The sequence below is a fragment of the Pocillopora verrucosa genome, chromosome 12 (genome assembly GCF_036669915.1).
Source record: "Pocillopora verrucosa isolate sample1 chromosome 12, ASM3666991v2, whole genome shotgun sequence".
Classification (NCBI taxonomy): domain Eukaryota; kingdom Metazoa; phylum Cnidaria; class Anthozoa; order Scleractinia; family Pocilloporidae; genus Pocillopora; species Pocillopora verrucosa.
Window position 1 is genome coordinate 2,450,916 of NC_089323.1, and position 14,864 is coordinate 2,465,779.

General features: G+C 41.5%; 1 protein-coding gene across 1 annotated transcript; it reads right to left on the reverse strand.

Moving 5' to 3' along the window:
• Positions 1 to 1,765: 1,765 nt before the first annotated feature.
• Positions 1,766 to 12,460, reverse strand: LOC136277374 (uncharacterized). The gene is made up of 5 exons (XM_066159402.1): positions 12,341 to 12,460; positions 10,456 to 11,305; positions 7,736 to 9,945; positions 4,586 to 5,341; positions 1,766 to 2,215 (listed from the first exon to the last, which is right to left on the reverse strand). Exons 2-5 carry the CDS (start codon positions 11,270 to 11,272, stop codon positions 1,766 to 1,768), a joined length of 4,233 nt encoding a protein of 1,410 aa, XP_066015499.1. The 5' UTR covers positions 11,273 to 11,305; positions 12,341 to 12,460.
• Between the last annotated feature and the right edge of the window lie 2,404 nt (positions 12,461 to 14,864).

The window sequence follows — 14,864 nt, forward strand, 5'->3', positions numbered from 1 at the left end:
GCTGCGCTAGAAGTTTAACTCGCCTCCTGAAACCGCAAACCAATGGGACAACGGGACCTCCCTGCGTCAATGACGATGGATCAAGATTTCCCAGGAAAAGAAACCCATTGCAGACTCGATCGCTCAGTGGAGCTTTGAGGAGGACGACGTAATAATGGGCAGAGTCGCCAAAGGCTAAAATGGAAAAACAGGAAAATGTGCTGAGGAGCAAGACAACGGATCGACAGACACCTTTCAAAATTACGATTTATATCAAGGCTGGTACTTGCATAAATAAAAGGAGACCTTGTTTTTAAGATTATGTATGGCAAATTTTGGTTTGACGATGACCTCCTTGTTCGAAATATGGACGCTAGCCTAGAGCTGTTTCTTTTTCTTTTTTTTTACCAAGGACTTTCTTCCGCTTTTGATTTTTCGATGAGTAAAGGTTTTTCCGTGAGCAAAGAACTTCGCATTGTGAATTTTGTCTAGTGTGCGACGTAAACAAACTATGGAAATAACATGGAAAACGAGCCCCAAGATGAGTGGTTGCCGCGAAAATTCCCCCAGCAGATTCGCCAAGGTCCAAGATTATGACACCCTCCTGATTTATTAACTTTTTTTGAAAGTACGTTTTTCTAAATAACTCGGGTGCTTTTAAAAATATTAGAAATCTCTTTAGTGGAAAGGTTAGTTTAAATTTTTTAATTCAGTTTACTCAAATATCAACAAAAAGGGATTTTTCGGCCTCTGAGTGAAAAGTAACCTTAATTTAAATTGTAATTTAATGTTAACAACTGAGTTGAAAACGTCAATTGGCCACCGTAAAGAGTAAAAAAGCTGACGTTTCGAGCGTTAGCCTTTCGTCAGAGCGATTTGCCTAAAGCTTGTTCTGTAACTAAGGGGTTAAAGTAACTTTAGGCGGTGTCTGGGTGTTCTTTCCCGAAGAGTTTAACTCTTATGTCAACAGCACACTGTTTGAACTAAAGTGCTGACAAAAAATCGCCTGAGGCATGTTGTGTTACTCCGAGAGAAAAGTAACACTCAGCTGTCTGGCTTTCCCGAAGTTTTTAACTCTCATGTCAAGAGCACGCTGATCGGACTGAAGAGCTGCCGTAAAATTGCCTAAAGCATATTACGTTACTCCGAGATTAAGGTCACTATGAGCTGTGTCTGAGTGTTCTTCCCCGAAGAGTTTAACTCGTTATGTCAAGAGCACGCTGATCGGACTAAAGTGCTGCCGTAAAATTGCCTAAAGTATGTTATGTTACTCCGAGATTAAGATAACTATGAGCTGTGTCTGGGTGTTTTTCTCCGAAAAGTTTAACTCTTATGTCAAGAGCGCGCTGATCGGACTGAAGTCCTGATAAAAAGTCTCCTGAGGCATGTTGTGTCACTCCGAGATTAGCGTAACTCTCTGCTGTGTCTGGGTGTTCTTCCCCGAAGAGTTTAACTCTTATGTCAAGAGCACGCTGTTTGGATTGAAGTGCTGACCAGTAACTCCCTAAAACATGTTGTGTTACTCCGATAGAACAGTAACTCTGAGCTGTGTCTTGGTGTTCTTTGCCAAAGAGTTTAACTCTTATGTTAAGGGAACGCTGATCGGAGTGACGTGCGGATAAAAAGTCTCCTGAGGCATGTTGTGTTACTCCAAATTAACGTAACTCTTAGCTGTGTCTGAGTGTTCTTCCCCAAAGAGTTTAACTCTTACGTCAAGAGCACGCTGTTTGGACTGAAGTGTTGACCAGTAATTCCCTAAAACATGTTGTGTTACTCCGATAGAAGATTAACTCTGAGCTGTGTCTCGGTGTTCTTTGCCGAAGAGTTTAATTCCTATGTCAAGGGCACGTTGTTTGGACTGAAGTGCTGGCAAAAAGTCTCCTGAGTCATGTTGTGTTACTCCAAGATGTGCGTAACTCTCAGCTGTGTCTGGGTTTTCTTCCGTGAAGAGTTTAACTCTTATGTCAAGAGCACCCTGTTTGTACTTAAGTGCTGATAAAATGTCTCCTGAGGCATGTTGTGTTACTCCGAGATTAGTGTAACTCTCTGCTGTGTCTGGGTGTTCTTCCCCGAAGACTTTAACTCTTATGTCAAGAGCGCGCTGTTTGGACTGATGTGCTGACGAGATATTGCCTACAGCATGTTGTGTTACTCCGATAGGAAAGTAACTCTGAGCTGTGTCTTGGTGTTCTTCGCCAAAGAGTTTAATTCTTATCTCAAGAGCACGCTGATCGGACTGAAGTGCTGATAAAAAGTCTCCCAAGGCATGTTGTTAATCCGATAGAAAAGTAACTTTTGGCTGTGTCTGAGTGTTCTTCGCCGAAGAGTTTAACTCTTATGTCAAGAGCACGCTGTTCGGACTGAAGTTCCGACGAAAATTTCCTAAAGCATGTTGTGTTACTCCGATAAAAAAGTAACTTTCGGCTGTGCCTCGGTGTTCTTCCCCGAAGAGTTTAACTCTTATGTCAAGAGCGCGCTGTTTCAACTGAACCGCTGACGAGAAATTTCCTAAAGCATATTGTGTTACTCCGATAGAAAAGTAACTTTCAGCTGTGTCTAGGTGTTCTTCCCCGAAGAGTTTAACTCTTATGTCAAGAGCACGCTGACCGTAGTGAAGTGCTGACGAGAAATTTCCTAAAGCATGTTGTGTTACTCCGATAGAAAACTAACTTTTGGCGGTGTCTGGGTGTTCTTCGCCGAAGAGTTTAACTCTTATGTCAAGAGCACGCTGATGGGACTGAAGTGCTGACGAGAAATTGTCTAAAGCATGTTGTGTTTCTCCGATAGAAAAGTAACTTTCGGCTGTGTCTCGGTGCTCTTCCCCAAAGAGTTTAACTCTTATGTCAAGAGCATGCTGTATGGACTGAAGTGCTGATGAGAAATTGCCGAAAGTATGTTGTGTTACTCCGATAGAAAAGTAACTTTCGGCTGTGTCTGGGTGTTCTTCCCCAAAGAGTTTAACTCTTATGTCAAGAGCACGCTGATGGGACTGAAGTGCTGACGAGAAATTTCCTAAAGCATGTTGTGTTACTCCGATAGAAAAGTAACTTTTGGCGGTGTCTGGGTGTTCTTCGCCGAAGAGTTTAATTCTTATGTCAAGAGCACGCTGATGGGACTGAAGTGCTGACGAGAAATTTCCTAAAGCTTGTTGTGTTACTCCGATAGAAAAGTAACTTTCGGCTGTGTCTCGGTGTTCTTCTCCGAACAGTTTAACTCTTATGTCAAGAGCACGCTGTATGGACTGAAGTGCTGATGAGAAATTGCCGAAAGTATGTTGTGTTACTCCGATAGAAAAGTAACTTTCGGCTGTGTCTCGGTGTTCTTCCCCAAAGAGTTTAACTCTTATGTCAAGAACACGCTGATGGGACTGAAGTGCTGACGAGAAATTTCCTAAAGCATGTTGTGTTACTCCGATAGAAAAGTAACTTTTGGCGGTGTCTGGGTGTTCTTCGCCGAAGAGTTTAATTCTAATGTCAAGAGCACGCTGATGAGACTGAAATGCTGACGACAAATTTCCTAAAGCATGTTGTGTTACTCCGATAGAAAAGTAACTTTCGGCTGTGTCTCGGTGTTCTTCTCCGAACAGTTTAATTCTTATGTCAAGAGCACGCTGTATGGACTGAAGTGCTGACGAGAAATTGCTGAAAGCATGTTGTGTTACTCCTATAGAAAAGTAACTTTCGGCTGTGTCTGGGTGTTCTTCCCCGAAGAGTTTAAGTCTTATCTCAAGAGCATGCTGACGGGACTGAAGTGCTAATGAGAAATTTCCTAAAGCATGTTGTGTTACTCCGATAGAAAAGTAACTTTTGGCTGTGTCTGGGTGTTCTTCGCCGAAGAGTTTAACTCTTATGTCGAGAGCACGCTGATGGGACTGAAGTGCTGACGGGAAATTTCCTAAAGCATGTTGTGTTACTCCGATAGAAAAGTAACTTTCGGCTGTGTCTCGGTGTTCTTCCCCGAAGAGTTTAACTCTTATGTGAAGAGCACGCTGATGGGACTGAAGTGCTGACGAGAAATTCCGTAAAGCATGTTGGGTTACTCCGATAGAAAAGTAACTTTCGGCTGTCTGTTGGTGTTCTTCCCCGAAGACTTTAACTCTTATGTCAAGAGCATGCTGTATGGACTGAAGTGCTGACGAGAAATTGCCGAAAGCATGTTGTGTTACTCCGATACAAAAGTAACTTTCGGCTGTGTCTCGGTGTTTTTCCCCGTAGAGTTGAACTCTTATGTCAAGAGCACGCTGATGGGGCCGAAGTGCTGAGGAGAAACTTCCTAAAGCATGTTGTGTTACTCCGATAGAAAAGTAACTTTCGGCTGTGTCTGGGTGTTCTTCGCCAAAGAGTTTAACTCTTATGTCAAGAGCATGCTGAGAGGACTAAAGTGCTGACAAGAAATTCCGTAAACCATGTTGTGTTACTCCGATAGAAAAGTAACTTTTGGCGGTGTCTGGGTGTTCTTCGCCGAAGACTTTAACTCTTATGTCAAGAGCACGCTGATGGGACTGAAGTGCTGACGAGAAATTTCCTAAAGCATGTTGTGTTACTCCGATAGAAAAGTAACTTTCGGCTGTGTCTCTATGTTCTTCCCCGAAGAGTTTAACTCTTACGTCAAGAGCATGTTGTAGGGACTGAAGTGCTGACGAGAAGTTTCCTAAAGCATGTTGTGTTACTCCGATAGAAAAGTAACTTTCGGTTGTGTCTCGGTGTTCTTCCCCGAAGAGTTTAACTCTTATGTCAAGAGCACGGTGTTTGGACTGAAGTGCTGACGAGAAATTGCCCAGAGAATGTTGTGTTACTCCGATAGAAAAGTAACTTTCGGCTGTGTCTCGGTGTTCTTCCCCGAAGAGTTGAACTCCTATGTCAAGAGCACGCTGATGGGACTGAAGTGCTGACGAGAAGTTTCCTAAAGCATGTTGTGTTACTCCGATAGAAAAGTAACTTTCGGCTGTGTCTGGGTGTTCTTCCCCGAAGAGTTTAACTCTTATGTCAAGAGCACGCTGATGGGACTGAAGTGCTGACGAGAAATTTCCTAAAGTATGTTGTGTTACTCCGATAGAAAAGTAACTTTCGGCTGTGTCTCGGTGTTCTTCCCCGAAGAGTTTAACTCTTACGTCAAGAGCATGCTGTAGGGACTGAAGTGCTGACGAGAAGTTTCCTAAAGCATGTTGTGTTACTCCGATAGAAAAGTAACTTTCGGCTGTGTCTGGGTGTTCTTCCCCGAAGAGTTTAACTCTTATGTCAAGAGCATGCTGACAGGACTGAAGTGCTGACGAGAAATTTCCTAAAGCATGTTGTGTTACTCCGATAGAAAAGTAACTTTTGGCTGTGTCTGGGTGTTCTTCGCCGAAGAGTTTAACTCTTATGTCGAGAGCACGCTGATGGGACTGAAGTGCTGACGAGAAGTTTCCTAAAGTATGTTGTGTTACTCCGATAGAAAAGTTACTTTCGGCTGTGTCTCGGTGTTCTTCCCCGAAGAGGTTAACTCTTATGTCAAAAGCACGCTGATGGGACTGAAGTGCCGACGAGAAGTTTCCTAAAGTATGTTGTGTTACTCCGATAGAAAAGTAACTTTCGCCTGTGTGTTGGTGTTCTTCCCCGAAGACTTTAACTCTTATGTCAAGAGCATGCTGATGGGACTGAAGTGCTGACGAGAAATTGCCGAAAGCATGTTGTGTTACTCCGATACAAAAGTAACTTTCGGCTGTGTCTCGGTGTTCTTCCCCGAAGAGTTTAACTCTTATGTCAAGAGCACGCTGATGGGGCTGAAGTGCTGAGGAGAAATTTCCTAAAGCATGTTGTGTTACTCCGATAGAAAAGTAACTTTCGGCTGTGTCTGGGTGTTCTTCCCCGAAGAGTTTAACTCTTATGTCAAGAGCATGCTGACGGGACTGAAGTGCTGACGAGAAATTCCGTAAACCATGTTGTGTTAATCCGATAGAAAAGTAACTTTTGGCAGTGTCTGGGTGTTCTTCGCCGAAGAGTTTAACTCTTATGTCAAGAGCACGCTGATGGGACTGAAGTGCTGACGAGAAGTTTCCTAAAGCATGTTTTGTTACTCCGATAGAAAAGTAACTTTCGGCTGTGTCTGGGTGTTCTTCGCCGAAGAGTTCAACTCTTATGTCAAGAGCACGCTGATGGAACTGAAGTGCTAACGAGCAATTTCTTAAAGCATGTTGTGTTACTCCGATAGAAAAGTAACTTTTGGCTGTGTCTGGGTGTTCTTCGCCGAAGAGTTTAACTCTTATGTCAAGAGCACGCTGATGGAACTGAAGTGCTGACGAACAATTTCCTAAAGCATGTTGTGTTACTCCGATAGAAAAGTAACTTTCGGCTGTGTCACGGTGTTCTTCCCCGAAGAGTTTAACTGTTATGTCAAGAGCACGCTGTATGGACTGAAGTGCTGACGTGAAATTGCCGAAAGCATGTTGCGTTACTCCGATAGAAAAGTAACTTTCGGCTGTGTCTTGGTGTTCTTCCCCGAAGAGTTTAACTCTTATGTCAAGAGCATGCTGACGGGACTGAAGTGCTGACGATAAATTTCCTAAAGCATGTTGTGTTACTCCGATAGAAAAGTAACTTTTGGCTGTGTCTGGGTGTTCTTCGCCGAAGAGTTTAACCGTTATGTCGAGAGCACGCTGATGGGACTGAAGTGCTGACGAGAAATTTCCTAAAGCATGTTGTGTTACTCCGATAGAAAAGTAACTTTCGGCTGTCTGTTGGTGTTCTTCCCCGAAGACTTTAACTCTTATGTCAAGAGCATGCTGTATGGACTGAAGTGCTGACGAGAAATTGCCGAAAGCATGTTGTGTTACTCCGATACAAAAGTAACTTTCGGCTGTGTCTCGGTGTTCTTCCCCGAAGAGTTGAACTCTTATGTCAAGAGCACGCTGATGGGGCCGAAGTGCTGAGGAGAAACTTCCTAAAGCATGTTGTGTTACTCCGATAGAAAAGTAACTTTCGGCTGTGTCTGGGTGTTCTTCGCCGAAGAGTTTAACTCTTATGTCAAGAGCATGCTGACGGGACTGAAGTGCTGACGAGAAATTCCGTAAACCATGTTGTGTTACTCCGATAGAAAAGTAACTTTTGGCGGTGTCTGGGTGTTCTTCGCCGAAGAGTTTAACTCTTATGTCAAGAGCACGCTGATGGGACTGAAGTGCTGACGAGAAATTTCCTAAAGTATGTTGTGTTACTCCGATAGAAAAGTAACTTTCGGCTGTGTCTCGGTGTTCTTCCCCGAAGAGTTTAACTCTTACGTCAAGAGCATGCTGTAGGGACTGAAGTGCTGACGAGAAGTTTCCTAAAGCATGTTGTGTTACTCCGATAGAAAAGTAACTTTCGGCTGTGTCTCGGTGTTCTTCCCCGAAGAGTTTAACTCTCATGTCAAGAGCACGGTGTTTGGACTGAAGTGCTGACGAGAAATTGCCCAAAGCATGTTGTGTTACTCCGATAGAAAAGTAACTTTCGGCTGTGTCTCGGTGTTCTTCGCCGAAGAGTTTAACTCTTATGTCAAGTGCAGACTGATGGGACTTAAGTGCTGACGAGAAATTTCCTAAAGCATGTTGTGTTAGTCCGATAGAAAAGTTACTTTCGGCTGTGTCTCGGTGTTCTTCCCCGAAGAGTTTAACTCTTATTTCAAGAGCACAGTGATGGGACTTAAGTGCTGACGAGAAATTTCCTATAGCATGTTGTGTTAGTCCGATAGAAAAGTAACTTTCGGCTGTGTCTTGGTGTTTCTCCCCGAACAGTCCTCTTACGATGTTTAGGGCATATTCAAAGAATTGAATGGCTTTAGGATAGTTTTTCATCTGACGAAGAGTGTTGCCTTGGTCCAGAAAGCTTTTATATAATTCTTCTTGATGCAAATTTAAATCAAGATTTTTTATGGGTTTAGCTCTATCTCCTGCGTTAACTTTTCCACTTTGTTTTAAGGTCTTTTTATGATAACTGATCTGTGTGTCGCACAACTTTGATGCCTCCTCAGGATTATTCAGTACATTTTTAAGTGTCGAATTGATGTTGCGCTGGAAGGTCCATGAACCAATGGAATGTGGGATGATCTGTGTTTTTGTTAGATTCGACATCCTTAGCACAGATTTGCTTATTGCTTGCTTTGTTTCGTAATCAGAGAACATTTCTGTTGCTTTGCTAACAACGCAAATAGTTTCTAATCTAAGTGGTTGAGTGGTTATATTATCTGATTCCGGCATATCTGCTTCGATCATTGTCAAATCTTTGTTATTCACCGGAGGAATAACAAGAAGACTTGTGTCTCCTAATGCTCTGCATTCATGTAAAGCTTTGGTGTAAAACTCTAGTGAAGTTGCTTTCTTTTTATTGAAAAGAAAGTAAGTAACAAGAATTTGCAGTGCAGTTACGCTGAGAATTCGCTGTTCCGGGCTGTCACTCATCAAGCAAAGAGCTTCTTGCAACTTCTGAGCTCCGTCGTCTACTTTGCCTGAAACCAGTTGACAGATGCCTCCATAACACAGGATTTTTATTTTATCATCTACCGACAAAGAAGGGCCTTCGGCTTTAGAGAGCAGCGTCATCGATCTCCCATCTATCCCCCAAGTCACTTCGGTGAATGCTAAGGACACCAGCAACTGACTGTAGAACGCGCCCTTTTTAAACTTCTGAGCTTCTTTGGTTGCGTGATCGTAAATTTTGTCGATGATTTTTCCCTTGCACCAGAAAAGGGAGTCTAGAAAGATTTCTGCTTTTGTCAGGACACCAAATGCAACGTCACATGTCTTAGGATCGGAACAGCTCTCCATAAGACTTTGAACAATATTCTGCTTCTCTTCATAGAAATCAATAAATGCTTGCATGGATTGTCCTGTCAAAAACTGTTGATTTAGCTGCTCGAAAAGAGAGACGTAAAATGCAGACAAACGTGCTTTGGAGTTCAGCATGGCCTCTTTCATTTCATCTTGACCTCTTTCCCTTACAAACGACAGAATCAACTTATGCATCGAAAATGACTCAGATTTTAAGCTAGAGTCGAGGAAGGATTTTCTCCGAAGCCTATGCAAGATTTTTCTGGCCTCCAGAGTTGGTTTAACACCCATGACAGCTGTAGCAACCGAGTGGTTAAAATCTCCAGAAAGAACACTAAGTGATACCAGCGCTTCTTTCTCTGATATAGAGAGTCTCTGAAAAGAGGATTCAAATAGGAGCTTCAATCGCAGATTGCTTGGATAATCTGGATTGTCCAACAGCTCCAAAAGGTTATCTTCTATAGATTCCTTGAAGCTAACCAAAAATTGAGTCGGCTGAGTATTATCTTCAGCAATAGAGGAACATAACAGTTTCATGGCCAAAGGTACGAACCCGCATATTTTTGCAATATTCGAGCAGTCAGACGCGGTCGCTTTTGGAAGTAGTCCGCCGACTAACGTTTGAGAGAAGGACTCGTGTAAAGGCCCTATTCTTACTGCTTGATGGCCTTTAAAATGTACATTCATAAATTCAAGAGATTGCCTCGTGGTAAGAAAAAATGTTAAGTTTTTGAATTGACAAAGAATGACTACCAGAAGGTTTATGAAATCCTCCTTCACATTCGGTGCTCCACTTTCGAGTAAATCATCTGCATTGTCAAGAATCATCACAAATTCACCTGAAATGTCGCTTAGAAAGAGGGAAAGTTCGTCTTCTATGGACATCCCATGAGGCATTTGATCTTTTGTGTAGTGTCTTTTAAAGAAGCTTAGAAGCTGCGTAGTCAGATCGGCTTTTGAAAGAAGCCCTCGCATGGAGAAGAAGTATACGGGAAGTCCACCAGTTTGGAGTTGATATCCGACTTCAGTTGCCACAGAAGTCTTACCAAAACCAGGCGAGCCCCATATGGACACGATCCGGGAACTTTTGGAAGTTAAGTGACGGCTGATGTCTTCACATTCTCTCTGACGGCCCGTGAAGTATGGAACCCTTGAAGGAAGATTTGATGGTGGAAGGAATGGCTTTGAATCTTAAAAGGAACAAATTGATGCAATCATGAAAGAGCTAAATGTCGGTAGCTTGAAGAGCAAATGAAAAATAACGATTACAAAAAAGGGTTAATTTTACAGTAATATTAAAAATCTAGTATTATGGATACAGCTCTAGTCATGGGCTTCTTGTTTTTTCTGTGAAGTTGTGATCTTAGGAACATCCTACAAGAGTCACGATGTTGGTAAATATCGCGGGTGTAGTTTACTTCATGAAAAAGCTGTTTTGACATAAAAGAAAACAGATTGTTCGAGGTGGTACTCTGATTATAGAAGAGAGTCATGTTAGGGAAGAAGAAAGGATTTTCAAGACATGTTCAAAGCTGGAAGTTGCCCCGTTGACCTATTCATACTAAAGTACAGCTGCAGAATAATAACACTGTTGTCTCTTGGTCCTCCCTGCCAAAGTAGTGCTCATAAGACTCTGCCGCATTGTATCCTAGAATTGTTGTTAATCTAAAAATCCTGTAAAGTTTACAATCAGTTTATACCTGTTTGATCTTGATCCATCTTAAGTTTCAAATCATCTATTTTTCTCTCCAACAAAACGAGGTCTTCAACTTTTACCATAGCATTCCCCTGTGCTATTAATTTGTCGACACCTGATCTCACTTCTTCGAAACACTCGACACCTGATCTTACTTCCTCGAGACACTCGATGTATGATCTGGTCTCCTGTCGAAGACTTTCCTCCAATTTGCGAACTTCTTTGGTGGGAAAGTCAGACTCTGTCAATCCACCGATGGCATCAACGGGATCTGTCATGATACCAAGAGCTTTGAATGCTTCTTTAGCGAGCTGCACAAATTGGTCAAAGGTTGGTTTATCAATCTCTGACCTGTCTGAGTGACAAAGCGAGTTTCGTAAAAGTCGAAGCTGATCAATCGCGAGAGCGAAGGTTTCGGCTTTATTTCCACTTGGACTCAAAACAGATGGATGGAACTTTCCACGAGGTACTTTATGGTGTTTTACGTACAGTTCGCCAAGTGTCTTGTAATGACCTTTGCTATCTGGCGTGGCGAAGGACCTTGCATAGATGGTGGCCTGGAACAGGGCGGTACAATCCCAGTCTTCATAGGAGATGTGTGTAGGAACTTTGCTTTTTCCACCTTCTTCAGTGAGAAACAAATTTCTCGCTATCGTGGAGTTATCCCACAGTTGATACCCGGGACGATGTCCAAATCTGTTGTCCCACATGGATTTGAATGTCTGACGCAAAGCAATGGCGAACTCATTCAGTACAATTGAGGCAAATTTAAAGTAATTCAGCTGCTCGTTCGTAAAAGGCTGTAGAGCCATACTCGGCATGAGCTCTGGCGATAGCTATCCTCGACCAAAATCCTGAAAGAGATTTGTTGAAGCATGCATACGTCTTCAGTGAAATTAAACAGTGATTGATGAATGTGAGGGGAAAAGGGAAAATTTCTTTCGCCATGTTGTTCTCGTTAAAATAAATACTTTATCGCTCATACGCACTGATCAATTGTGCATGACGGTATGGATACGAAAAGTGGCTACACAACTAAATTCACTTGAGCCAAAGTGAAAACTCATCTCTACTTTATATTAGCATAAGGTCTACCCACTGAATCTGCTTTCTGTTTGGATGCTTAGTCCCAGCACTTTATAATTAAAACTAAAATATTTCCTCTCGAGGTTCAAATGTTGTATCTCATTAAAATGCAGAAAACGAGAAATCGAAGACTGTGACGCCATAGGATGATTGTGCATCTTAGAACTTAAAGTCCTTCGAAAAATTCACCTCGATAAGCTTGGTATAGCGTAAAAACCTATTTTTTTCAAACCTCAACTCCACTTTATTGATAAGAAGGTTTCTTTGCTAGCAAACAGTTTGAATTAATTTCACGTCTGATATTATTCTATCACGGTTCTTTGATTTACATTTTTATGAAATTTTAAAGTTCTTCCCAGTTTTTAAAGACTTATAAATTTCTGTTGTAACTTCCTAAAAGATATCCTAAATGAATGTGATTACGAACTTGCATGGCATGAACAAGAAGCACGAAGGAACAAGTTATTGCGCATTTGATGATAACAGGAAATTCAAGGGTACAAAGATTGCTTTCAGTTTTAGGCTAAAAGCGGCTTAAAACTTTTACATTTTCTGTACGTAAGATGATGACTGCCAAACGTCAAATGGAGCGCATTAGATCATATCCACATGTATTTTGCGCCATATAAATAATAATAAATTATTATTAAATGCTAAACGTAACATCTTGTTACTGACAGCAGTGATCAGAAATTGAGAGGTATGCCAAGTCTAATAAGTTTTAGAGTTTCTTGGACCTTCATCGATATTGTCTGTTGTTGTTTTATTTTGTTAATAGTTGAACAAAACTGTTATTTACTTACCTTGAAATTCAAGTTAGAGCGAGAAATGTCATGATGGCAGACGCAAAAACTGATTATCTCAATGATTATTGGTCGAACTGCAAGACTGCAACTCGAATTTTATCCGGAGACTGGTTGAGGTGTTATGACTTGTTATTTATGCCACACGGAAATTTTAGACCCTTAATATGCTAAATGCCTTGGCAATGTAGAGTTCATTGTTCTCGAGAAATGTGGCGTGATGTTTAACGTGTCAAACACACCTTAGCAAGGGAAATTTCCCTTTTAATCTGGACAATACACTAAGTATTATTCAATTTCCGTTTTGAAGTAGACATGGCCATCTGAACAATGCTTTTCAAAATTCCCTGACTTTATCTTGGACAGAAATAACAATTATCATCTTCAATCTCATATCAAAAGTAGGCGTGTTTTTTTAAGTTTTCCAGTCTTTTTTTTTTTGGCATCTTTAAAGTAAGCAGAAGTAAGTGTTAGGTGAGCGCTATGGAACAAAAACGCGATCGAGTTGGAACGATTTTTTTTTTACGCTCTACATCACGCGCGTGTCTGGCCCCTGCTCACCTGAAAAACGCAAGAAAAAAAATCCATCTGTTTTACACGCAGTCTTCGAGAAAGCAAATCATCACCACTATTATTAGATCAAAACAAAAGAACCAGTAACTTGTGCCAGGCGACTAATCAGTTAGTGATGACGATATATACAAAAGACCTCAGTAAATCACACGAATAATAATTTTTATTCTAAAACGTTTGGTAACGTGACCATAGCAGGTGACTGAAACAAGATCTTGCAAGCTTACTTTAAATAATTTTCTGTCCCATATAGATCTTATATCTTCGCTTCACTTTTGAATTACCAAAACTGCTCAGTATATTTATTTAATCCATAAGACAATTGAGTTATGGTCCCCACAAAGTTCTGTGAAGTTCTTTTCATGAGGAAATTACAGATCACTTGTCTCTCTGCTCTTGTAACTTCTTTGTTAGTTCGATCTGTTGTTCTAACTCTTCAAGGTTTCTCCTCTTTTTCTCTTGTCGTTCTAAATCTCTGATTACACCTTCTCTGAGCCTCTTACGATCAGCAGTTTGCATTTCATGAACCAGGAAAATGATAGCAGAAGCGAAACAGAACGATGTTCCCAATGCAATTTTCGCCCCTCGTGAAATTATCGTTGGAAGTGATCAAGGTTCCAGAAAAGTCTTCTAGTACTTCCAAATAGGCTTTCTAAAAACAACACCATCGTCTAAGAAATGTTAATAAACACAAATCTCGTTAATCAGAGACCTCTCACATGACTACCAGCGCAAGATCTGAACGTCTTTTAATTAGTTTTTGAACTATTTATTCTTCTTTTCCATTCTTTTCTTACACCTCCTTGTTAATGTTTTCTGTTAAGTTTGTCATCGTTTTTCGTCAGTTACACCTTCACTTTCACACGCTTTCGTCCCGCACGTAATTATGCAGTCCTCTTGAATTTAAACATAGTCACTTCCTCAGTCAGATTCTCCAGAAGTCGCGCAATAAAGCCATAGTTAACCGTAGTTTTTTTTTAATAATGATAATAATAACAATAATAATAATAATAATAATAATAATAATAATAGTAAGAAGAAGATGAAGAATGGAATTCAGCAGTGGACATTCTAGGAGGTGACTCATCTTGACCACTGTTTCTAGGTCGAATTGGAACTTGGAATTTTAGTTTATGTGGAGGGAGGAAAACCGGAGGACCCGGAGAAAAACCCCCGGAACAAGGACGAGAACAACCACAAACTCAACCCACATGTGATATCAGGTCCGGGAGTCGAGTCAAGCCACAGCTGTTGGTTTATCCTACTGGACTCATATCGTATTTGTTTCGTTTTTTAGTTTTACCCTGTTATCTTGTAATAAAATCAGTGTTGAAAGTCCATGTCCAGACGATGACGTCTTGCTTTCGCTGTAACAGCCGGGCCCAATTGGGATCAGTATCAGTATCTGGGCAACTGCCCACCTAACCCTCCCCTAACCCAACATTAACCCTAACTTGTTATCAATTGACTGTTGTTGAGTTTGGAGAGGGGTAGGTGGGCAGTTACCCAGATACTGATATTAATCCCCAAATTGCTATTCTTTAATATCCGTGTGAATTACACTTTCTGGCCTCGATAAGATATTTAAAATCGATCGCATTTTCATTCAAAAGCTAAGCTAAGAAGGCTAATATTCGTGTAGAAAAGACAAGAATAATCATACCCGCCATTAAGAATGATGACTAATGCACGTAGGATTGGCGTAGGATGTACGCTGGATTGGGCGCGAGTGACAACCTCGTTACCAAGTTTCTCTCTCTACGGGGAGGACAAAACCCTGGGAACCAGCCACGCGAGTAAATGACACAGGCACTCACGAGCAAGAGCCGCGGGTTACTATTCTTCGCGCGCGTATCTTGTGCTTGACAAGCGCACTGGCCTCGCAAGGTCGAAACAAAGACACATTCTTGGATGTTCCCTGCAGCAAGTGTTTAGGCTCGTCGTGTAATAT

Excerpts from the sequence above, each read along its gene's own strand:
- LOC136277374 (XM_066159402.1), bottom strand. The coding sequence starts at position 11,272 with ATGCCGAGTATGGCTCTACAGCCTTTTACGAACGAGCAGCTGAATTAC. Across the intron at positions 9,946-10,455 it reads GATGGATCAAGATCAAACAG|ATTCAAAGCCATTCCTTCCA; the intron begins GTATAAACTGAT and ends GTTCCTTTTAAG. Across the intron at positions 5,342-7,735 it reads TCTTTGAATATGCCCTAAAC|ATAAGAGTTAAACTCTTCGG; the intron begins ATCGTAAGAGGA and ends CGTGCTCTCGAC.